This window comes from Saimiri boliviensis, chromosome 4 (assembly GCF_048565385.1).
Source record: "Saimiri boliviensis isolate mSaiBol1 chromosome 4, mSaiBol1.pri, whole genome shotgun sequence".
NCBI lineage: Eukaryota > Metazoa > Chordata > Mammalia > Primates > Cebidae > Saimiri > Saimiri boliviensis.
The window spans coordinates 19,284,903-19,310,427 of NC_133452.1; the positions used below are offsets into that span (position 1 = coordinate 19,284,903).

General features: G+C 42.6%; 1 protein-coding gene across 7 annotated transcripts in view; it reads right to left on the bottom strand.

The window, feature by feature from the left end:
• The window catches only part of PLEKHG1 (pleckstrin homology and RhoGEF domain containing G1), a 265,171-nt gene that overhangs the window by 49,983 nt on the left and 189,663 nt on the right, over positions 1–25,525 (bottom strand). For all 7 annotated transcript variants that reach the window (XM_074397280.1, XM_074397278.1, XM_074397277.1 and 4 more), the window contains exons 4-5: positions 15,664–15,733; positions 5,219–5,265 (exon numbers count right to left, since the gene is read on the bottom strand). In XM_074397280.1, the coding sequence (XP_074253381.1) occupies positions 5,219–5,265; positions 15,664–15,733 (117 nt within the window). The remainder of the gene's footprint in view (positions 1–5,218; positions 5,266–15,663; positions 15,734–25,525) is intronic.

Consider the following 25,525-nt stretch of genomic DNA (forward strand, 5'->3'; position numbering starts at 1 on the left):
TTGTGCCAGGGGCCCTAGTTGTGCCCTATCTGGGTATCTTTGTGTAATGCTCACACAGCACATCTGTATTCCATTTCCACAGGTTAGATTAAAAGGAGTAGGCACCTTTTGTACTAAGAAAAATGAGTTCCTTCTTGCTAGAAGATCCAGCCCTGTCAGAACATTTATCACCCCATCTGTGGGTCACTTTTTTTTTTTTTTTTTTTTTTTTTTGAGACAGTCTCACTCTGTCACCAGGCGCCAGGCTGTAGTGCAGTGGCACGATCTCCGCTAACTGCAACCTCCGTCTCCCAGGTTCAAGCAATTCTCCTGCCTTAGCCTCCCAGGTAGCTGAGACTACAGGCGCACACCACCATGCCCAGCTAATTTTTTTGTATTTTTAGTAGAGACGGGGTTTCACCATGTTGGCCAGGATGGTCTTGATCTCTTGACCTCGTGATCCGCCTGCCTTGGCCTCCCAAAGTGCTGGGACTACAGGCATGCGCCACCGCGCCCAGGCGCTGGTCACTTTTATAGGATGTACAAACTGTGTGACCCTATGTGGTGGCCTTCCTTAGAGACCGCTTCCCGTGGGTAACTTCCTTGTGAGAATCTTTGAACAGGTCTCCCTTTCTACCTCCAAGTGGTTCTCCTTACACGTAATACAGCTCCTGGGAAGGCCAGGGATTCTTGCTCCTCTGGAGTGTATCTCAGATCAGGGTGTTTCAAATGTAAGTTAGAATTCCTTCTCCAACCCAGATCCCCCCCCGAAGTGATAAGCATACAGAGCCCCAAAACATCTTAAGGCAATGGCTGAAACAATGCTCACATCACAAAGCAAGCTAATGGCTTGTGCAGTCACACACGGGTAAATTAAAGTCTTTGTTCTTAAAGTGTAGAAGGAAGCAAGCAGAAATAATTTCAGCCCTTTTCTCCCTAAGTCAGTAATGTTTCCAGAATTAATTGAAAAAAATCAGATTGGCTGCTCTGTAACTCTTCGGCCACCTGAAGGCTTCAGCTCTTGCTCAAGGGTAAGAACCTGCAACAGGGCCGGGCGCGGTGGCTCATGCCTGTAATCCCAGCACTTTGGGAGGCCGAAGTGGGTAGATCCCAAGGTCAAGAGACCGAGACCATCCTGGTCAACAAGGTGAAACCCCGTCTCTACTAAAAATACAAAAATTAGCTGGGCATGGTGGTGCGCACCTGTAGTCTCAGCTACTCTGGAGGCTGAGGCAGGAGAATTGCCTGAACCCAGGAGGCGGAGGTTGCGGTGAGCCAAGATCGCGCCATTGCACTCCAGCCTGGGTAACAAGAGCGAAACTCCGTCTCAAAACAAAACAAAACAAAACAAAAAAGAACCTGCAACAAATTAGGAGCACACCGAGCTCCAGGTTCCTGGAAGTCTTAGGGACAGGCAGGTATCTGAGGACAAGGACCCGGCTGGGTTTGCACCCCTCCTGGGGAATGGAGAGTGGGAACTTGTGTCTCTTCACAGTAAAATCACTGAGGCGTGACTGGTATGAAGAAAGTGAACACTGTCAAGATGTGCCAGCGACATTTAATATCACCACCCTGGATCCAAAGCGGGAAGGAAAATTGTCAGATGGGCTGAGACACCTTGCACTCTTTGCTTGTTAAGTGGGGGAAGGGAACCTCGGGTCTCAGAGAGAAATTGATTGGCTATAAGATACAATATTTCTCTATGAATATGAAAACCACACAAGTGGACAAGAAACAGACATGTCTTCTTCACTGAGAACAACTCTTGAGTACTTCTCTGCTAACATGTTTCTTCAAAGTCAGATTCAATTTTGTTTTTTTTTTTTTTTTAAAAAAGACAACTTTCTCTCCAGGCATGGTGGCTCACGCCTGTAATTCCAGCACTTTGGAAGGCCGAGGCTGGTGGATCACTTGAGGTCAGAAGTTTGAGACCAGCCTGGCCAACGTGGTAAAACCCATCTCTCCTAAAAATAAAAAAATGAGCTGGGCATGGTGGCGTGTGCTTGTAATCCCAGCTACTTGGGAGGCTGAGACAGGAGAACTGCTCGAACCTGAGAGGCAGAGATTGCAGTGAGCTGAGATCATACCATTGCACTTCAGCCTGAGTGACAGAGCAAGACTGCCTCAAAAAAAAAAAAAAAAAGACAACTTTCTCCAGAAAATTATCCTTAACCTTGAACTTTTATTACACATTACTGAGTTTTTGCTGTTAATTTATATTTATTTGATCTTCCAAAACATTGCATTTAGTTACGTCTGACCTTCAAAGGAATAGAAACTGCTTGAAGGCAAGGGATATTGTTTGCTATTTCCTGCCAACAGACACCAAGTTTGGGACACTGCTCCATGAATGACAGGCTTTTTTTTTTTTCTCTTTTTTTGAGACTGAGTTTCGCGCTCTGTAGCCCAGGCTGGAGTGCGGTGTTCAAGCGATTCTTCTGCCTCAGTTCCCCGAGTAGCTGGGAGTACAGGCATGAGCCACCATGCATGGCTAATTTTTGTATTTCTAGTAGAGACAGAGTTTCACCATATTGGCCAAGCTGGTCTTGAACTCCTGACATAGTGATTCGCCCACCTCAGCATCCCAAAGTTCTGGGATTACAGGTGTGAGCCACTGCACCCAGCCAGAATGACAGGTTCATAAAAATGTCCTTGCACAAGTGATTTTGCCTTTCTCTGGGTCTGAAGCAGCCTAGCATATAAAGAAGCGGTTTTTATTTTGTACTCTTCGTAGTAAATCACAAAATCTGAATTTGCAATTTTGGAAGTTTAAATTAAGAAGCTATTTCTTCAAATGATATGGTTATACTGAAATTTATACAAACCTAATTCCCCAAACAAGTTCCTGTATCATTTTAGAGTCTCATAATTGGGTCCAGAACTTTGCTGATCTTCAGAATCTGAATGTTTTTTCCTTCCTTGAGGAAGAAGTTTTGTGGAGAAGTTGATGGCTGATTCTGTGATTTCACTGAATTGGGGTGGGAGGCAAGCTGATTTTTGGTTTAGAACCTTGGGATTTGGTCAGGGCATGCTGCAATCTTCTGATGTTTTCGGCATTAAAGTAGAAACACATACTTTAAGAGAGAAAATTGCTTAAGTAAAACCACGTAAATTAACTATGGGTGGGTCTACAGATACAGATGTGTGATAAATTTTTGAATATGCGTGTTTTTTTTTTATGTTTTTGTTTGTTTTTTTAAGGGAAATATGGGGAAAGCATGGGTCCCACAAGGAAAAGTATTTGCCGTAAGTTGAGCCTCTGAACTTCTGGCTTCTTGGGTCTCTCTCTCTCTTTTTTTTTTTTTTTTTTTTTTTTTTTGAGACAGAGTCTTGGTCTGTTGCCAAGGCTAAAGTGCAGTGGCACGATCTTGGCACTGCAACCTCCACCTCCTGCGTTCAAGCAATTCTCCTGCCTCGGCGTCCTGAGTAGCTGAGATTACAGGCATGTGCTACCATGCCTGGCTAGTTTTTGTATTTTCAGTAGAGTCGGGGTTTCACCATGTTGCGTAGGTTGGTCCCGAACTCCTGACCTCAGGTGATCTGCTTGCCTCCCAAAGTGCTAGGATTACAGGCATGAGCCACTGCACCTGGCTGCTTCTTGGGTCTTTATGAGACAGGATCTTGCTCTGTTACCCCGGTTGGAGTACAGTGGTGCGATAATAGCTCACTGTAGCCTCAAACTTCTAGGCTCAAGCTATCCTCCTGCCCCAGCCTCTGGAGTAGCTCTAGGACTACAGATACATACTACCACACGCAGCAATATCCTGGGTCTTTTAATCCACGCTGGCTTTCCAGGGTTGCTCCTGACAGTGGGGAACAGGGAGCCCATTTTTCTTCCCTTCCAGAAGTAATACTCAGGGCTCAGCCTGCTGGCTTCTCTTCTAGATGGATCCCACCACCCACTTTATCTTCAGGGACCTGTCTACCAAGACCGGACACAGAGTGTGAAAGTCTCTTTAGCTCTCTTCTTCCTGGCTGGTCCTTAAGATAACTCAAAGTCTGGTGGGGTACAGTGTCACCCCAGCTACTCAGGAGGATAAGGTAGGAGAATTACTTGAACCGGAAGGGGGAGGTTTCAGTGAGCTGAGATTGCGCCATTGCACTCCAGCCTGGGTGGCAGAGTGAGATTCTGTCTCAAAAAAAAAAAAAAAAAAAAAAAAAGAAAGAAAAAAACCCATAACTCAAAGTCCTGCTAATCATGTGGGAAAAAAAAGGAAAATAAAAAGGCAGGGGGAGAATCACAACGTTTCAGAAACTTTTACAAGAATGTACTCATGTAAGTATGAGGTCTTACGAGTCGGAGAAGAAAACTCTGGTTCACATCCAAGCCGGGCCGTTCATCAGCTTGCACCCTTCATACAATCCCTTTACCTATCGCAGCCTATTTCACCCATGAACTGGAGAAGCGACAGGGGTGACGATGAACTCACACTTACGAAGAACCTAGGAGGGCCAGGCACTGGGATGGGCGTTCTGGGTTTTAAAAAAATCCCTCAATGTCTCTGGACTGCTTTGAAAAGATAAATTTAGTATTTTGTATTTAGGGCATTTAGCACAGTGCTTAGGAATTACTAAGTGCCCAATAAATGTCTTCTGGAGAAAAAAAAGAAATTCCTCCAGTTGCAGCCCATCATCTTAGGCCCGACTCCCTGACTGAAATGGTCGACACACTGTCCAAGGACGCTTCCCACACCACCCTTCTGCCACTGCTTTCTGACGTCAGGAAAAACGAAGCAACAACCCAGGCGAGCCACCGCCCCTCTTCTCATCAAGGCTTATGGCAATCTGTCCTTCCTCTGAACTCCATTCAACTTACATAGTTCATACAACGTATTTGGCAAAAACAGCGGCTGTTTTCTCCCCACCTAGATTATAGAAACTCATTAGCAACGTTTCCTAAATTCTTAAAAACATGACCCACACAGAAAAGGGCTAGCAGACAAGACCTGCAGCCTGATGCACAGCTGGCTTAGCTTCCTTTTGGAGACAGCCAGTCATCTTTTTGGTTTCTTCCATACGCTTTTACAATTTTCCCCACACTGAATCTTCAGGCAGCCTCAAAGTCCAGATGGACCCATAGGTGCCCCTGTAATCTGTTCTCAGCACGTTTTGCATTCTTCCCATAGCATTCAGCACAGGACTAGGCCAGGATGCTTAACCAACCACCTGTATTGCTCCGGCTGACTTGAAACAATGTGAAAGTGAACAAAAGTACTCCTGGCCCATTCTAGATCCATACCTTGGATAGTTAGTGCAATACTGGGTATAAATGTGGAACTCTTCACTCTGCAAGGAAAGAAAAGAAATTTTTATAGGCAACAAAGCACAGACATAAACAGTCATTTGAAAACAATAAAAAGAAATAGCATTCAGGCCTCGACTTCTTTTTTTTGAGATGGAGTTTTACTCTTGTTGCCCAGGCTGGAGTGCAGTGGCGTGATCTTAGCTCACTGCAACCTCCACCTCCCGGGTTCAAGCGATTCTCTTGCCTCAGCTTCCCGAGTAGCCAGGATTACAGGCATGAGCCACCATGCCTGGCTAATTTTGTATTTTTAGTAGAGGTGGGGTTTCTCCATGTTGGTCAGGCTGGTTTTGAACTCCTGACCTCAGGTGGTCCACCCACCTCAGCATCCCAAAGTGCTGGGATTGCAGGCATGAGCCACACTGCCCAGCTTTGGTGGATTTCAACGTCTTTCACAATTTTTTCCCAGACTACCAAAGAAAAGAGGTATGTAGACACGGAAGGAAGTGGATGGAAATTTTGATGGTAAGACTGTCAGAATAACTAATTCAAGGCCAAGGAATATTAGCTCTTGCACAATCTAAAATGAAATTACTTTTTTATTTTTGAGACTCTGTCTGGAGTGCAGGCTGGAGTGCAGTGCCATGATCTCTGCTCACTGTAGCTTCCGCCTCCTCAGTTCAAGTGATTCTTGTGCCTCAGCCTCCCCAACAGCTAGGATTACAGGCATGCACCACCATGCCCAGCTAATTTTTTGTATTTTTAATAGAGATGGGGTTTCACTATGTTGGCCAGGCTCATCTCTAACTCCTGGTCTCAAGTTATCTGTCCACCTCAGCCTCTTAAAGTGCTGGGATTATAGGCATGAGCCACCATGCCTGACCTTGAAATTATATTTTGAAAAAGAGCCACAGATTATTCTGGTGGATTTCGCATTCTACATTTTTTTTAACTTTTATTTTATTTTACTTTTTAGACCAGTTAATGCTGGATTTACATGTGACTCTACATTAGTGCCTATTATTCTGGTAGCTTTAGTTTCTTTAAATTCTGAAATCTTTACTTTGAATCCTTCCTGATAACCTCAACTGGAATTAGGTTAAACTTTTTTTTTTCCTAATGGAAACTTTCAAGCATATATAAGAGTAGAGAGAATAGTATAATGAATTCCCGTTTCTGCTGTCCAACCTCAATAATCATTAAGTCCTCCTCTCTGCACCCACCGTGCCTGTCTCCCCATCACCTTGAAGTAAATTCTAGACATCATTTAGCTTGTAAATATTTTAACATGTATCTCTAAAATAAGGACTTATTTTTTATTTTTTTGAGACAGAGTCTCACTCTGTCGCCAGGCTGGAGTGCAGTGACATGATTTCGGTTCACTGCAACCTCCACCTTCCAGGTTCAAGCAATTCTCCTGCCTCAGCCTCCTGAGGAGCTGGGACGGCAGGCATGCGCCACCACGCCTAGCCAATTTTTTTTTTTTTTTTTTTTTTGAGACGGAGTTTCGCTCTTGTTACCCAGGCTGGAGTGCAATGGCGCGATCTCGGCTCACCGCAACCTCCGCCTCCTGGGTTCAGGCAATTCTCCTGCCTCAGCCTCCCGAGTAGCTGGGATTACAGGCACGCACCACCGTGCGCAGCTAATTTTTTGTATTTTTAGTAGAGACGGGGTTTCACCATGTTGACCAGGATGGTCTCGATCTCTCGACCTTGTGATCCACCCGCCTCGGCCTCCCAAAGTGCTGGGATTACAGGCTTGAGCCACCGCGCCCGGCCCCAATTTTTTATATTTTTAGTAGAGACAGGATTTTGCCATGTTGGCCAGGCTGGTGTCCAACCCCTGGCCTGAAGTGATCCACCCACCTTGGCCTCCCAAAGAATTGGGATTATAGGTGTGAGACACAGTGCCCGGACTAAAATAAAGACTTTAAACATAACACCATTGTTACACTTAAATAATTCCATAACATCATGAAGTTTTGCCAGTCACTCTCCATATTTCCTTTCTTCTCTTTTAAAAAAATATTTTGCCTGTTTGTTTTGCAAATGAAAATCACACAGAGCAAGTGGTTGATACTTCTTTAGTCTATTTTAATCTTTAAGTTCTTCCCTATTTTTCTTCCTTTTGCAAGTTAGTTGAAGAAACCACACTGTTTTTTGAGATAGAGTGCCGCTCTGTTGCCCAGGCTGGAGTGTAGTGGCACGATCTTGGCTCACTGCAACCTCTGCCTGCCAGGTTCAAGTGATTCTCCTGCTTCAGCCTCTGAAGCAACAGGGATTACAGGGATGTGTTACATCTGGCTGTTTTGCATTTTTAGTGGAGATGGGGTTTCACCATGTTGGCTAGGCTGGTCTTGAACTCCTGACCTCAAGTGATCTGCCAACCTTGGCCTCCCAAAGTGCTGGATTACAGGCGTGAGCCACCGCACCCAGCCTGGTTTTATTTAATATGCTCTGTCCATTATACTCGTACTGGTTTAATAGAGCCTTGCTCAGATTTAGGGTCCATAATTTGGCACAATGCACTAGCGGTTGTATTGTGCTTCCTCTGATGGAAGTCTAATGGAATCAGGAAGTGTAATGGACATAAAGTCTGCTTGTCTGTCTTCTGTGATGCTAACAGCCATTGGTACTTGTTGGCTACATCTATTTGTTAGGGGTTGAAAGATGGTGGTATTTATAATACTTTATTCCTTATTTATTAGCTTTTATTAGCTAGACTCTGTCCAAAAAAATAACCTCTTTCTATCAACTCTTGGCTACTCTGCAGTTTATGGTTTATATGGGAAAGACAGAATAAATGCTTAATTCTTTCCTTTTTTATTTCAAGACAGGGTCTGGCTCTGATACCCAGGAGTACAGTGGTGTGGTCATGGTTAACTTCAGCCTCAACCTCCTGGGCTCAAGTGATCCTCCCACCTCAGCCTCCAGAGTAGCTGGGACCACAGGTGTACCACCGCCTCTGGCTAAGTTTAAAATTTTTTTTTATGGAGACAGGGTCTTACAATGTTTTCCAGGCTAGTCTCAAACCTCTGGGCTCAAGTAATCCCCTGCCTCAGCCTCCCAAAGTGTAGGGGATACACGCACAAGCTACCATACCCAGCCAATACTTTAATTTTCAAAATAATGTATTGGTTCTCTAGTACCGTGCAAAGGTAATCAATTTGGTTTTTAATATTGATGCAAATTAATGTTGAGTTTCCATTGTTTTCAGTTAATTATCTCGACTGATGCTCAAATTACCCCACTGTTGGCTATAGGAGCCCTTTCTTGAGCACTCATGACCTGGCCCATGGTCTTTTGTAGCTTGTTTCCCGGTGTGACAAGATGTTCCTGACTATCTTGTATATTTCGTGCCCCACAGTCATTCTTCCTGGAGCCCCTGTTCCTTCTGGCAGGTAACAGGGTTTGGAGACCATAGTCTGGGTATCAGGGATACTCTTGCTGTAGGGTAACCATCATTTCTAGGACTTTTCCAGCAGACAGAGTTAGGAAGTGATGTTTTTATTCTTTTTGAGGTGGAATGTTGCTCTGTCACCCAGGCTGGAGTACAGTGGTGCCATCTTGATTCACTGCAACCTTCGCCTCCCAGGTTCAAGTGATTCTCCCGCCTCTGCCTCCAACTCCTGAGTAGCTGGGACTACAGGCACTTGCCACCACACCTGGCTAATTTTCGTATATTTAGTAAAGATGGGTTTTCACCATGTTGGCCAGGCTGGTTTCAAACTCCCGACCTCTGGTGATCACCTGCCTCAGCCTCTTAAAATGCTGGGACTCTAGGCGTGAGCCACCATGCCTGACCAGGAAGTGGTATGCTTTTTTATTTTTATTTCTTTTTTTTCTTTTCTTTTTCTTTCTTTTTTTTTTTTTTTTTTTTGAGACAGAGTTTCACTCTTGTTACCCAGGCTGGAGTGCAATGGCGTGATCTTGGCTCACCGCAACCTCCGCCTCCTGGGTTCAGGCAATTCTCCTGCCTCAGCCTCCTGAGTAGCTGGGATTACAAGCATGCGCCACCATGCCCAGCTCTTTTTTTGTATTTTTGGTAGGGATGGGGTTTCACCATGTTGACCAAGATGGTCTTGATCTCTTGACCTTGTGATCCACCCACCTCGGCCTCCCAAAGTGCTGGGATTACAGGCTTGAGCCACCGCGCCCGGCCTTATTTTTATTTCTTGAGACTGAGTCTCATTCTGTCGCTCTGTTGCCCAGGCTGGAGTGCAGTGATGCAATCTTGGCTCACTGAAACCTCTACCTCCTGGGTTCAAGCGATTCTTCTGCCTCAGACTCCCAAGTAGCTGGGACTACAAGCATGTGCCACCACACCTGGCTAATTTTTGTATTTTTAGTAGAGATGGGGTTTCACCATGTTGGCCAGGTTAGTAAGTGGTGTTTTTTTTTAAAGGATAAGATATCACCTTAGTTCATACCAACACTTACACTAATGATTCAGATATAGGACTATAGGACTTTTGATTAGCTACACTTATTTAATTTTTTTTTTTTGAGACGGAGTTTCACTCTTGTTACCCAGGCTGGAGTGCAGTGGCACGATCTTGGCTCACTGCAACCTCTGCCTCCTGGGTTCAAGCAATTCTCCTGCCTCAGTCTCCCGAGTAGCTGGGACTACAGGTGTGCACCACCATGCCCAGCTAATTTTTTGTATTTTTAGCAGAGATGGGGTTTCACCATGTTGACCAGGATGGTCTCGATCTCTTGACCTCGTGATCCACCCGCCTCAGCCTCCCAAAGTGCTGGGATTACAGGCGTGAGCCACCGCGCCTGGCCTTACACTTATTCTTTTGTCTGTGCTTTCTTTCTCCTACTAATTCCATTTCTCAGTGATGCTAACATAAATACTTCTTTGTTTTATCGCACAACACACTCAATACTTTCAGAATAACAATAGCAACACCACCGTAAATAGTATCATTATTAAAACAGAGATGTATTTGCTGTATTTCATCTAAAGCATATTTTCAAATCAACGGAAATTCCTTTTACATGGTTATGCCATCAACTGAATACAGTTTAATTTTGCTTTCAATTTTTGGAGGCTGCTTTTCTAAACCTTCATTTTGTTCTATAATTATGTAAAATATTTACATGGCTTCAAAGTCAACTCTACAAAGAAATTCATATTCCAAGAAGCCTAACCTCTTTTTTTTTTTTTTTAGAAAGATTCTCTCTGGCACCTAGGCTGGGATACAGTGGTGCCATCTCAGCTCACTGCAACCTCTGCTTCCTGGGTTCAAATGAATCTCACAGCTCAGCTTCCTCAGGCATGTTCCACTATGGCCCAGTTTTTTTTTTTTTTTTTTTTTTTTTTTAGTAGGGATGCAGTTTTGTCATGTTTGGCAGGCTGGTCTCAAACTCCTGTCTTCAAGTGATCCACCCACCTCGGCCTTCCAAAGTGCTGAGATTGCAGGTGTGAGCCATGGCTCCCAGCTCTAAAGAAGCCTCACTTCGAGCCAGGCGTGGTGGCTCATGCCTGTAATCCCAACACTTTGGGAGGCTGAGGTGGGTGGATCACCTGAGGTCAGGAGTTCAAGACCAGCCTGGCCATCATGGTGAAACTCATCTTAAAAAAAAAAAAGAAGCCTAACCTCTATTCTTTCCCTGCTAGTCTGTTCCCTCCATTCTTCCCTTGGTAACCAATTTTTAATCTGACAGGTTTTTCTCTCCTAGATAAACAAATCACGTTATCCCAGTGATCCTCAAACTTGGGTATCAGAATTACCTGGAAGGCCTGTTAAAACAGAGATTGTTGGGTTTCTGATGTAGTGGGTCTTGGGGTAGGGCCTAGGAATCTGCATTTCTAAAGACTTCCCAAGTGACATTGATGCAGCAGGTCCAGGACCACACTTCGGGAATGACTTTTATCCACTCCCTCCCCTGAGGAGTGTATAGTTGGTGTTGTTGTTTTTGAGATGGAGTCTCACTCTGTTGTCCAGGTTTGGAGTGCAGTGGTGTGATCTCGGCTCACTGTAACCTTTACCTCTTGAGTGCAAGTGATTCTCCTGCCTCAGCCTCCCTAGCGGCTGAGAATACCGGTGCCTGCCACCACACCTGGTTCATTTTTTGTATTTTTAGTAGAGACAGGGTTTCACCATGTTGGTCAGGCTGGTTTTGAACTTCTAACCTCAGGTCATCTGCCCACCTCGGCCCCCCAGAGTGCTGGGATTAAAGGCATGAGCCACCGCGCCCGGCCGAGATATTCTTTACTGTTGCTGCCTCACAGTACTTCATTATGTAAACATACGACAGTGGATTCAACCAGCTTATTGTTTAGGAACATTTGGGCTGTTTCTAGTCTATTGCAGTAACAATCATTACTGCAAGAACAGTATTATGCGGACATGAATTTCTGTCAGTGTATCTCTGGAACGGATCTCTTGATGTAGGTTTGGTGAGTGAAAGGGTAAATTCGGATGCTTGAGGCATAGGCCACTTCCTCTTCACAGGGTCCAGGCCATTTTGTTTTCCTACAATTGTGAGAGTGTCTGTTTCCCCATGGCCCTGCCAACATTTCCAGCACTGTACCAAATTTTCAACCATCGTATTTTTAACAAGCTGAATTAGTTGCTAACTTTTAAAAGTTGAAAGATATAAATATTTCCATTTCTAGCTTCTCCTGAAAAATGTAAGATCCACCAGCCCTGGGCCTGCCGTTTCCCATGGCAGTGAGCATCCCCAGGAGACCAGGAAAACACCTCGATTGCTACAGACTCCACCTGGGCCCCTTTGTGCACCTGAGTTCACTTACTGCTTCCTGAAGCCAGCCCTGGCTCCATGGATGAAAATGGCAGAGGGACTTGCTCAAGGTCTGTGGGTGAGTTAAGGTACCAAATGGGGACTTTTCTCTGATTGACTCACACTTACTGCGTTTCTTGCTTTTTCTTTCCTGCCTCTTGCTATACTCAACCTGGAATTGAACAGTATCAAGTTGGCTTTTCTTACATTTTGGGACCTGTAGGATCATTTGAAATACCAAATTAGAAAACAACAGTTGCAACGAAGTTAGGTTTACATTGCATAATATAGTTGACCTACTCATACCCAGCTATCATAAGACCTCGTGACTTCTGCACAACTGAATTTCTGTGCATTTTGTGACATCGTGGCTCTATTCCTATTTTAAACTGGAAGGTTTTGATTTAAATCAGCTATATATCCTCAACTGGAATTAAATGCAAGTTTGCCTTTAGGTGTGGAAAGCTCTGTGGACCTTACAAATGATGATTTCACACAAAAATCAACAGCTCCTAGTTAGTTAAATCCTTACATACCAGTAGTTATTAAATGTGCCACCCCAAATCCACTGAATGATTTAGGGGAATATATTTTACAAATATATACAAATTGTAAGTAAAGATATTTCCTGGCCAGCCACAATGGCTCACGCCTGTAATCCCAGCACTTTGGGAGGCTGAGGCAGGTGAATCACGAGGTCAGAAGTTCAAGACCAGCCTGGCCAAGATGGTGAAACCCCATCTCTACTAAAAATACAAAAATTAGCTGGCTGTGGTGGCGGGTGCCTGTAATTCCAGCTACTTGGGAGGCTGAGGCAGAGAATCACTTGAACCTGGGAGGCAGAGTTGCAGTGAGCTGAGATCACACCACTGCACTCCAGCCTGAGGGACAGAGCAAGACTCTGTCTCAAAAAAAAAAAAAAAAAGATATTTCCTTCTTGTTCTTTAAATCTTTCAAGTTGTTATTAGAGATGACACAGAAATGGGGCATTTAATTATGAAAGAGCCAAAATATGACATAATCAGTGCTGACCAATCAAGCACATGGGTCCCTCAAATATTTATTGAATAGGTAGCCACAGTAAAGCAGTATGTGTGATTTTAGGGTTTCTTCTGCCACAGGGTCCTCCTCTCCTTCTCTGATTCCTGAGAGGTTTTCATTGGACACTACAAGAAAGACTTAATATGTAAATAGCATATAGGTAAGCTAACTTTGACTTAAATTCACTCTAATGATATGACTATCCAATATCCACACTTCCTTGAGGATGATTTCAGTAAGTGGGTGGCACATGTGCATGCTTGTGTGTGTGTGAGTGTGCTTGTGTGTGTGCGCGTGTGTGTGCATGTGGGTGTGTGTGCGCATGTGCGTGTGTGTGTGCACACACATGCTAACTCCCTGGGCGCTAAAAGAAGGCACCAACAGAGAGAGAGCCAGACGGTGAGGGAGAGGAGGCAACTAAGGGAACGTTGATGCTCTAAAGACAGACTTTGTCCCCCTTCTAGACGTTGCCCTGGGTCAGCCTTGCTACCAGTCAAGATGAGGGATGGATGTGAGGGTGGAGGTAAAGGCAGCAAAGTGGGCCATTCTAGGCGTTTCCAGAGACCTAAAACAGACAAATATTTACTGGGAGGTTTGGCCTGCCTAGTAGGAAACTTTAATTTCTGTCCTTTGAGAGAACCGTGGGTTCATTCTTCCATGAGCACCAGGTAAAAAGCAACCATGTTCTCCATTTGTCGATAAGGACTTCGGTAACCTACACATACCACCACAGTAAGCAAGGTCAAAGATGAATCTCTGTGCAAGCCCCAGTGGTTCAGATAAAAGCAGAAGTCAACCGCCAGCTTCACCTCTTTCATTAATGGCCTCCCAATTAAAGCAATTTTCCATTCCTCCTTAGAGCTGAGCAGCGGGTTGTGTTTCAGAAGACGTAACATCTTGTAAATGTCAGGGTGCTGAGTGAAAGGCAGGCGGTGCCTGGCCCAGCACTCCCTCACCATCCCGTTTCCATGCGAAAGTGCGAGTGCTTAAGTCAGTCTTCTAATTGAACTTGGCAATATTACAATGAAAAGGAAGATTTGGGAGTTGGCAACATGGCACATAAACAAACTTTTATGTGAATAATTAAGCGAGAGCTAAGCATACGCTGGAACATCTTTAATCAACTTGTGATTAGTTACCAGCGAAGGCCCAAGCGTTACCGGAAGCTTCTACGTTGTTTATGTGCTGTGGTTATTTTAACATACCTCCTCTGAAATACTCAGCATATCTTTTTACCCATTTCTCCGTCTTTCATTTTTCTTCCTTTTCTTTTTCAAATCCCTGCCCAATTTTGACACAGGCAACTTGTGAAAAGGATTTATGTGTATGCTTACACATGTGTAAATGTGTGTGTGCATTTTACATGTGAACATATACGCACAGTCAGGAGAGTTTTATATATGAGCGTGTGGATTGCCTTTAAGGAACTTCGCTCCAATAAAACCCAGGGTGTTGTGTTTGGAAGCCATCCGGATGGATCTGCCGCCATCAGAAAAGACCCTGTGGAACAGTCCAGAGCCAGGTCAGACTGGAATGACCTCTCCCAGTTCACACCGGACTCCGGGGCTCAAAATGAAGTGCTAATTCCCAGTGGGTCTCAAAGCGTCATCATGAACTTTTCTTAAACCTTCTTCAAACTACAACTGCAGAAACCACATGAAGGTTTGCTGCAAAACAATTTTGCTAATGGCTTTCCAAATAAAAGCTGTTCAATGTTTAAGGGAATTTAAACAAGACCAGAATCTATATATACTAGGTAGCATACTGAGAAAGTATTGTAGGAAAGGCTCGTTGGGTATGTTTCAGAATTCCATCTCCTATTCGAGTTTGGAGCATGAGCTCATGGTCATTTAAGCTTTGAAAGTCAAATCCTTTCCTTGTATTTTTCTAAACCATTGATGCAGCTTAAGAAAACGATAAAATAGTACATTTTTAAAATGTAGGAGATTAACCCTGCTTCTATCCTTCAAAAGATAATTATTTTCATTAAAGAAAATTATAGAGACTAGGCTAGTGTCACATATAATTATGCATAAAATATCTAGGTGCTCTTGATTTTTTTTTTTTCTTTTTTTTTTTAGACAGAGACTTCCCGTTGTCGCCTAGGCTGAAGTGCAATGTCACCACCTCGGCTTCTACTGCAACCTCTGTTTCCCAGGCTCAAGTGACTCTCCTGCCTCAGCCTCGTAAGTAGCTGAGATTACAGGCACGCCACCATGCCTGGCTAATTTTTTTTTTTTTTTTAAAGTAGAAATGCGGTTTCACCATGTTGGCCAGGCTGGTCTCGAACTCCTGAGCTCAGGTGATCCACTTGCCTCAGCTTCCCAAAGTGCTGGGATTACAGGTATCAGCCACTGTGCCTGGCCTATTTGTCTAATATTCTTCTACTCCAGACTCCCCTCCCAAGCTTTAAGTTTTTCCTAGCAAAGAGTAACATTATTCAGTTACTGTGTAAGTTCTAGAACAACTACAGGTTAGTGTCTCCCTCTCTCCAGGAACAACACATTTTTACTACTGAAACAAACAGACCAGAGAAACATCAGTGACTAACTCCATCTGATATGAAACCAACAAGTCATTTTAACTTTAAAATGAAAAATTCTGTACTCTGTATGTCTCAGTTGGCCCAGAAAAATGAACCCTGCTTACCTTGGACACAAAACACTCTGCTATGGCCACAGGATCATTTTCACAGTTTTCCAATTCTTGCAGAAGTTCACTAATAAAAAAATAACAGCCAGGAATTATTAGATTATAGCCTTCTGGATAAGTACATTTTGTACAATTTAAAAGTTTAAACATTTCCATGGCATTTACAAGGAATCATATAATCCGATAACTGAGGACCTGCTGTCATTGTATCCCAGGCTTAGGTAAGGGACTTACCCAAGGTCATGGTGGAGCAGGTGATTAAACACGGGTTGAACCCGTAGCTCTCCCACCAGAGTAGCCCTGCCTACAATTTCAGTTTTATAGACACTTGTCATTCATCTACATGAATGCTCATCCATGCTCATTTAGACATCAAACAGTTGCCTGGTTACAAGGCACAGTGTAAAGGAATAGGAACACATCAGCGAGCGAAGTGAGATATGGGCCCTCAGGGGTCCCCAACCTTTTTGGCACCAGGAACCGGTTTTGTGGAAGACAGCTTTTCCACAGACTGCGTTGTGCGGATGGTTTTGGATGACCCGAGCGCATTACACTTATCGTTAGAGTCTCATAACCTAGATCCCGCCCATGCACCATTCACAATAGGGTTCGCACTCCTATGAGAATCTGATACTGCCACTGATTTGACAGGGTGTGGGCTCAGCTTCGCTTGCTGCTCACCTCCTCCTGCACAGCCCAGTTCCTGACAGCTCACAGACTGGTATTGCTTTGTGACTTGGGGTTGGAGACTCCGTGGCTCTGGTATTACGGAGTTTCCAATCCACTGGAAGAGTTGGGCATTCAATAAACTTTCATACTGACAGCCCAGGTGCGGTGGCTCACATCAGTAATCCCAGCACTTTGGGAGGCCTAGGCAGGTGGATGACCTGAGGTCAGGAGTTTGAGACCAGCCTGGCCAACATGAAGAAACCCCCATCTCTACCAAAAATACAAAAAACTTAGCCAGGTGTTGTGGCAGTCACCTGTAATGCCAGCTACTTGGGAGGCTGAGACAAGAGAACTGCTCAAACCTGGGAGCCGGAGGTTGCAGTGAGCCAAGACTGCACCATTGCATTCCAGCCTGGGCGACAGCGCAGGACTCCGTCTCCAAAAAAAAAAAAAAAAAAAAAAAAAAAAAAAAAAATCACACTAACAAAATTGTAATAGAGATAGTGCTTTAAAGGATAGATATGCTGGGGAGGGAAGTATCTTTCCTCAAATGCAAATCCACGTTTTTGTTTTTTTTTTTACTGACAGCATCATTTTTAAAATAAAAGCATAATACTTCACTGTGTGACTGTACCATAATTAATTCAATGACTCTCACACTGTTGGACAAAATTCTATACATGGAATTGATGGGTCAAAGAACATTCTCAGTGTAAACGTTAACACATTTCCCAATTGCCCTCCACATAAGTTATATTAATATATACTTTACTATGTTAAGTGTTTATTTTAATGAGCCATGTTATATATTTAATAAAAGTACAGTAGTTCACAGGAATTATGATAAAACAAGCAGTTTCCTGTTTTCTGCTTCTCATTCTCAACGGGCACTGCCCAGAAGCATTTTTGATTTTTAGGCTGCTTCTGCTCTAAGAACGTCCATGTTTCTAAACACACCGATTATAAGTTTTCATTAGTTTTTATTTTTAGATATTATTTACTTCTCAGTTTCCCCAAACTTAAACTTACCCTTCTGTCTCCTCAACTAGTTCTAAGATTTTTTTTTTTTTTTTAATTTTAAAGACAGGGTCTCACTGTCAACCAGGCAGGTCTGAAACTCATGGGCTCAAGTGATCTTCCTGAAGTGCTGGATAGTGTGAGCCACTCTACCCAGCTTCTCAACTAGTTCTGTTATGCAATTTGATTAGATTAAATGTCAGAATTTACATCTTTAAGACTATGTAAATATTATTCCCTGTTAGCCTTAGAGTATACGACGATTTCATTTCCTTTCTTAGAGAATCATGTTTTCCCTGGAGTTAAAATTGTTTCTCTTTTTTCTTGTTTTTCAAGGTCAACACCATTAATTTATTCTCAAATTGTGTGCCAGAAGTATAAATCTTGTCTCACTGTGTTCAAACTTCAGATATTCTATTGTTTGCATTTTTTTCTTGGTGACCTCTGCTTCAACCTGGACAGGCTGCTCTCCAGGCCTGCTGATTATTTCTTCAACATAATCCTAATGATGACCTTTGCTGGTCTCCTGCATTGAATGCCTTGCTTCTTAGATACTCTTTCCAATGTATTCCCTCCTTTGGGAGATTACAAAATCAAGCAATAGCTTTCTCAGAAAGAGTAACAGGAGGTATGCTTTCTGAGACTCTTCTTGTTTCAAAAATGTTCTCCCTTCACACTTGGCTAATAACGTCAGTAGATATAAAATTCTTGGTTGGAAGTAATTTTCTCTGAATATTCAAGGAGCTATCTGCTGCTTTATAGATTCCAAAGCCGCTCTTGAGATTCCAATATCATTCTGATCCCCAGCCCATTCTGAAAGCTTTTAGAGTTTTCCCTTAGTTGACATAATTACGACATTTTGTGATAGTAGGCTTTGGGTGCGTCTTTTCTCATATACTGAGCCAATGTAAAAATTTGGGAAATGATGTGGATAGTAGTTCTCCAAGTGTGGTCTAAGGACCCCTGGGGTTCCTGAGATGAGAACCCTTCTGGAGGTCCACAAGCTTGGACCTCATACAAACACTGAAACATTATTAAATTTTTAAACTTTCATTCTCTCATGAGAGTACAGTGAACTTTTCCAGGGGCTACATGACATGTGATATCACAACAGATGGAAAATTGAAGCAGATATGAGAATTCAGCTGTCTTCTAGTAAGTCAGGCAGTAAAAAGATCTGTAAAAATGCAAAACAGTTCCAAAACAAACAAAAAAAATTAGTGGAAAAAGTAGCAAAATTATTTTTCTAGAAATATGTGGGCTTGTTTCTTTTTCTTTTTTAGTATTAGTAAATAGATAACAAGTTCTCAGTTTTCATTTCTAATGTGGCAAACAAAACATAATAAAACACAAACAAAAAAGCTTTTGGGTCTTTAGTATTTTTAAGCACGTAAGAGATCCTGGACCAAAACACTTGAGAATCTCTGCTCCTGTCCGGGTGTGGTGGCTCATGCCTATAATCCCAGCACTCTGGGAGGCCAGGGAGGGCAGATTGCCTGAGGTCAGGAGTTTCAGACCAGCATGGCCAACATGGTGAAACCCCGTCTCTACCAAAAATACAAAAATTACCCAGGTGTGGTGGTGTGCACCTGTAGTCTCAGCTACTTAGGAGGCTGAGGCAGGAGAATCACCTGAACCTGGGAGGCACAGATTGCGGTTAGCTGAGGTTGCGCCATTGCACTCCAGTCTGGGCGACAAGAGTGAGACTGCGTAAAAAAAAAAAAAAAGAGTATCTGTTCCTGAGTTAAATCTTTGATATTTCCTCCCTTACAGGTTTAAAGTTCTTATTACTCACATATTGGATCTCCTGGTCTGAGATTCTAATTTTCCTTATTCTTCCTCTTCTACTCTCTTCCTGTTTATTGCTCCATTTTTTTTTTTTTTTTTTTTTTTTGGTGTGGAGAGACCTCTACTTTATTTCCCATTTCTTTTTTGTCCTTTTGTTCTTTTTCCATTTCTTTTATTGATTTTTTGTTTGTCTCTACCATAAGATTTTCAATTTCAAAGTTGTGTTTTTTTTTTTAACATGCATTTTGGATGTTTCTTGCTTATGCTTCTATTCTTATTTCATGGGTACAAAATCTTCCCTTATTTCCAAAGATGCCATGACGATGATGATAATGATTTGGTACTTTTCTTTCCTGTTCTTTGTTTTCTACTGAGTTCCCTTTTTGATGATTTTAGTTTCTGTCTTTCATGTTAGATATTATTCTCAAATTCTGAGTATCTTCATTTGTCCTTTCATATTTGAAAGAGAGCCACAATGTCAGTGGAGTTTATCATGTGGTGTTCCTCATTCCAAGGCAGTGGCCTGAAACTTTTGGTGTCAGAACCTGTTTAAACTCTTAAAAAATTTAGTGAGAAGAGTAGCATTGTTTCCTATTTTTGCAGATTTTTACTCTCTAACTTAATAGAACATAGCTGGATTCTTACATCTGTTTCTGCATTCGATCTGTTGCAATCTGTTGTTTTGGTTGAAGTGTACAGGTAAAAAATCCAGCCTTACATAGAATGTCACTGGAAAAGGGAGGAGTATTTTAGTAGCCTTTCTGATAAGTATAGATATCTTTCATAGCACACTAATATCCTTCATAGTACACTGAAACTCAGCAAGTGGTAATGGATTAAAGGCCTGTTTGAGTCTGACACCATAACAATGCACTATACTATTACTTTATTTTATTATTATTATTTTTGAGACAGAGTCTTGCTCTCTTGCCCAAGCTGGAGTGCAATGATGTAATCTCAGCTCACTATAACCTCCGCCTCCCAGGTTCAAGCGATTCTCCTGCCTCAACCTCCCAAGTATCTAGGATTACAGGTGCCCACCACCATGCCCAGCTAATTTTTGTATTTTTATTATAGATGAGGTTTCACCATGTTGGCTGGGCTGGTCTTGAACTCCTGGCCTCAAGTGATCTGCCTCCCTTAGCCTCCCAAAGTGTTGGGATTACATACATAAGCCAGTGCACCTGGTTAGGGCTATTATCCCCATGAAGCTGCACCTATCTACTTTGTTTGCTTGCTATTCAATAAGCAATTACTAAAAGACCATGTGCCAGGCATGGTCAGAGGCAGTGAGGTTATAGGGGTAAACAAGGTGGACACAGGCCCTGTCCCATGTGTTCATGTTCTGACCACAGGTGAAAAGTACTAATCATTGAATAAACAACATAATATCACATTGCACTATGTGATATGAAGGAATAGAAGGTAGTATGAAAGAGAGCAACTGAGGCTGGGCAAGGGTGAAAGAAGGTTGGGACAGTTAGGGAAGGTTCTCTGAGGAGGTGGTATTTGAGTTCAGGAAGTCTTGACACAGAAAGTCATTTAAGAATGAGATTGCAGGCTGGGCGCAGTGGCTCACATCTATAATCACAGCACATTGGGAGGCCGAGGCAGGCAAATTACCTGAGTCCAGGAGTTTGAGACCAACCTGGACAATATGGTGAAACCTCATTTCTACTAAAAATACAAAGATTAGCCAAAAAGATTTAAAAAAAAGAAAAAAGAAAGATTAGCCAGGTATGGTAGTCAGTGCCTATAATCCTAGCTACTTAGGAGGCTGAGGAGGGAGGGCTGCTTGAATCCGGGAGGTGGAGGTTGCACTGAGCTGAGATTGCCCGACTGCATTCCAGCCTATGCAACAGAGTAAGACTGTCTCAAAAAAAAAAAAAAAAAAAAAAAGAACGAGATTGAAAACTAGGATAGAATGAATTTGGTGGGTTCTCCTGTGAGGTATAGAAAGGAAGCCACAGTGGATGGAATTTCGTGTGCAACATAGAGTGTGGTGGGATAGAGGAAGACATCTAGCTATAAAAGATACGCAAACATGCAAAGTACTAGAGCACAGTTGGGACCTGGAATGCAGTACATCAGCCACTGAAGCCACTTCTAAATACCAGACAGGGGACAATTCTATAGTTATAGCCTCATGGGGTGAAGACTATGGATTTCTCATGGAATCAGTGTGACTAATGTGCAACTGCACATGTGCACCAGGATTGCATCAGCGTGACTAATGCACACCTGCACATGTGCACCAGGACTGCATCAGCGTGACTAATGCACACCTGCACATGTGCACCAGGACTGCATCAGTGTGACTAATGGACACCTGCACATGTGCACCAGGATCGCATCAGTGTGACTAATGCGCAACTGCACATGTGCACCAGGACTGCATCAGTGTGACTAATAGACACCTGCACATGTGCACCAGGATCGCATCAGTGTGACTAATGCGCAACTGCACATGTGCACCAGGACTGCATCAGCGTGACTAATGCGCAACTGTACATGTGCACCAGGACTGCATCAGTGTGACTAATGTGCAACTGTACATGTGCACCAGGATTGCATCAGCGTGACTAATGTACAAATGCACATGTGCACCAGGACTGCATCAGTGTGACTAATGTGCAACTGTACATGTGCACCAGGATTGCATCAGCGTGACTAATGTACAAATGCACATGTGCACCAGGACTGCATCAGTATGACTAATGCACAACTGCATATGTGCACCAGGACTGCATCAGTGTGGCTACGGTGAAATTTCACATGTATACCCGGACTGCATCAGTGTGGCTACGGTGAAATTTCACATGTATACCCGGACTGCATCAGTGTGGCTACGGTGAAATTTCACATGTATACCCGGAATGCATCAGTGTGGCTACGGTGAAATTTCACATGTATACCCGGACTGCATCAGTGTGGCTACGGTGAAATTTCACATGTATACCCGGACTGCATCAATGTGGCTACGGTGAAATTTCACATGTATACCCGGACTGCATCAGTGTGGCTACGGTGAAATTTCACATGTATACCCGGACTGCATCAGTGTGGCTACGGTGAAATTTCACATGTATACCCGGAATGCATCAGTGTGGCTATGGTGAAATTTCACATGTATACCGGAATGCATCAGTGTGGCTACGGTGAAATTTCACATGTATACCCGGAATGCATCAGTGTGGCTACGGTGCACTTGCACTTGTGCACGAGGAGGAAGAAATAACTCACAGATTGTGTTTTGTGTTCAAAACTAAATTAGAGTCATCTTGCCTTCAGGATTTGGATATCTTCTCTTTTCCTGTAGTAATTATTTTAAATATTGTCTCCTTTTTGAGAAGGACTGTTAAAACAATTATAAAGTTTCCTACTTGAGCTCAGGTGCCTTAGTTGGGTGGGAAATGAGAGGAAACACTGTTCTCATTTACAGAACATACCACATATGAAGCTTTTCTGACCCCTCATGTGAACTTTGAGGCAGGAATTATATTATGACCTTGAATCTTCTATCCCTTTACACTGAGAGAGATTGGAGGATGCAGCCCCTCCCCGTCTGGTCTGCAGAACTCTCAGCGGCACCTCCCCTTCCCATTGCCTAATCAGCTGGCATTTTAACCCACTGCATCCACAGACAAACGTGCACGGAAGAGAAATTACTGCAATCATTTCACTCATACTTTCCAGGCACTGGCCTGGAAAAGTCCAGTTGAAAAAAAGTGTAGGTAAAAATATCTCTACCATTGTACCATTGTCAGACATTTTGGTAGCAGGGAAATACACTAGAAAAGAAAACGATTCCACCTTCCTTTGCCTTGCTGTTTTATGTATCCCATGATTTCACTCCCTAAATTACAAACAAGGAGAAGAAAAAGTGTGGCCCGAAGAATTTCTTTTGTCTTCAGACATGTGTTAGTTGCTCTGTAAAGTCCCCCTCAGACAAAATTAATTGCACATTCCTCAGCATTCTCAAAGCATTCTGTTCCTTCCTTGATTATGTGACTTATTGCCTCTGTTGTACAATGGTGTCATTCATCCTTACACTGTTAGACTAGTCCATAGTTTCATACAGAGTAATGACTCAACATAGGTATACTGAATAAAGAAAAGAGTTGAAGGAAAAAGGAAAGTTTTACTCTGATCTTCTGAGGGAGGAAGGGAGAGAGCTTGGATGATTTTAATCTGCTGAGAAACAATTGAAGGTCTAAAAACAGACGTTCAACATGGAGGAATGATCTTTTTTTCTTCATTCTTCATTCTTCAAGGAAGACTCAAATTGCAGTTTAGGTTTCTGTATTCCAAGAGAGGGCTACTTTCTTCTCTCTCTCTCTCTCTCTCTCTCTCTCTTTCTCTCTCTCTCTCATAGTTATACAAAATAAATGCATTTGATACTTTAAAAGTTGGCATTGCTTTCTGGTTTGCAGTAAAACACTGGATTTTAGGCAGCTGGTTCAAATGAGGGAAGTGGTTTCTTAGGACTAACCCAGTTTCCTGACCTTGAGGTTATTTATTCCAGACACCAAACCAGAGACTTAAATTTCTAGGTTATCATAGGAATTGTAAGAGAAAGAGATATTTGGGCAACAGAAAGAAAACTATAGTTTCGATTGTATTCCAAAACATTTCATGATAGATTTTGTGAAATAGCAATTTAAATCTAGTCATATACCAAAAGCAAACAAAGATAGGACAAGGAAAGAAATTATATACTACTGTCATTTATGAACATGCCTGAAAAAATTCTTCTAAAAATATAAATAAATTGGGCTGGGCACAGTGGCTCCCTCCTGTAATCCCAGCACTTTGGGAGGCTGAGGTAGGTGGATCAAGGAGCTCGAGACCAGCCTGCCCAACACGATGAAACTCTGTCTCTACAAAAACACAAAAAGTAGCTGGGTGTGGTGGCATGTGCCTGTAGTCCCAGCTGCTTGAGAGGCTGAGGCAAGAGAATCGACTGAATCTGGGAGATAGAGGCTGCAGTGACCCAAGATCACTCCACAGCACTCTAGCCTGAGCGACAGAGTGAGACTGTCTCAAAAAAAATAAACGAAAAATTTTTAAAAATTAAAAAAAAATTTAAATGCATCAGTGCCTAAATATACAAAACACCATGACTGGGTAGGGTCTATTCTAGTAATTTTACATATGAGTCAAATAATAATCCCTATTAATAATATTTACCACATTATGAATTGAAAGAATAAAACTGTATGCTAACTTTAACAGCATACTAAGCATTGAATAAAATTCAGTATTCACAATAAAATCTTAGCAAAATAGGACAAGTGTTTGTCTAAAACCACAGCAAACATCACACTTAAGGGTAAAATAATCCTGCTAAGGCCAAAAAAAAAAATAAGGATGCCAACATCTAAACGATATTGTATAGGAAGACTTACCCAAAGCAATAAGACACGAAAAAGACAATAAAGGATAGAAGTACTATAAAAGATGACAAAAAAGCTTCCTCCTCTTCACACATCATTATCCACATAGAAATGCAAGAGATCTATGAATCACTCACAGAACAGGAAAGGTGAGAAAGTTTGTTACAGTACTGACATACAAAAAAATCAAAAGCATTGCTAGATGAGAATAATAGCCAATTTCAAAAAAGGAAAAAATGTTCTAGTCCAAATAACATCAAAAGCTATAAATATCTAGGAATAAAGTTTTAAAAGTTACATGTATTAAAAAATCATGAAAGTTGCACGTATGAACGTGAAGGAGAAATTACAAAACATTATTAGAGGAAATTTTAGAAAGCTTGATTGAAGACATATGTTTATGGATGGAATGACAGTAATGTAAAGTTGGCAATTCTGTTGAAATTAATCTATAGATTTTAATGTAATTTCAATAAAAATCCCAATAGAGTAGTTCAAGGAAATAATAATTTTTTTAAAAAATCCCTTGACAGTGCAGAGTCAAGAAAAGCTAAGCCAGTGTTGAAGAAGAGCAACGTGGGCTTGATCACCAAAACAGTGTAGTATGGGACAAGAATGGGTGGGCCAGTGAAAGAGAACACAGAGCCCAGAAACAGACCCACACACCCATGTAATTCTTTTTTTTTTGAGATGAAGTCTCACTCTGTCACCCAGGCTGGAGTACTGTGGCATAATTTTAGCTCATTGCAGCCTTTGCCTCCCATGCTCAAGTGAGTCTCCTGCCTCAGCCTCCCAAGTAGCTGGGATTACAGGCGTGTGCCACAACACCTGGCTAATTTTTGTATTTTTAGTAGAGACAGGGTTTCGTCATGTTAGCCAGGCTGGTCTTGAACCCCTAACCTCGATCCACCTGCTTCAGCCTCCCAAAGTGCAAGATTTACAGATGTGAGCCACTGTACCCAGCCGAGAGAAGTACTTTTCAAATCAGT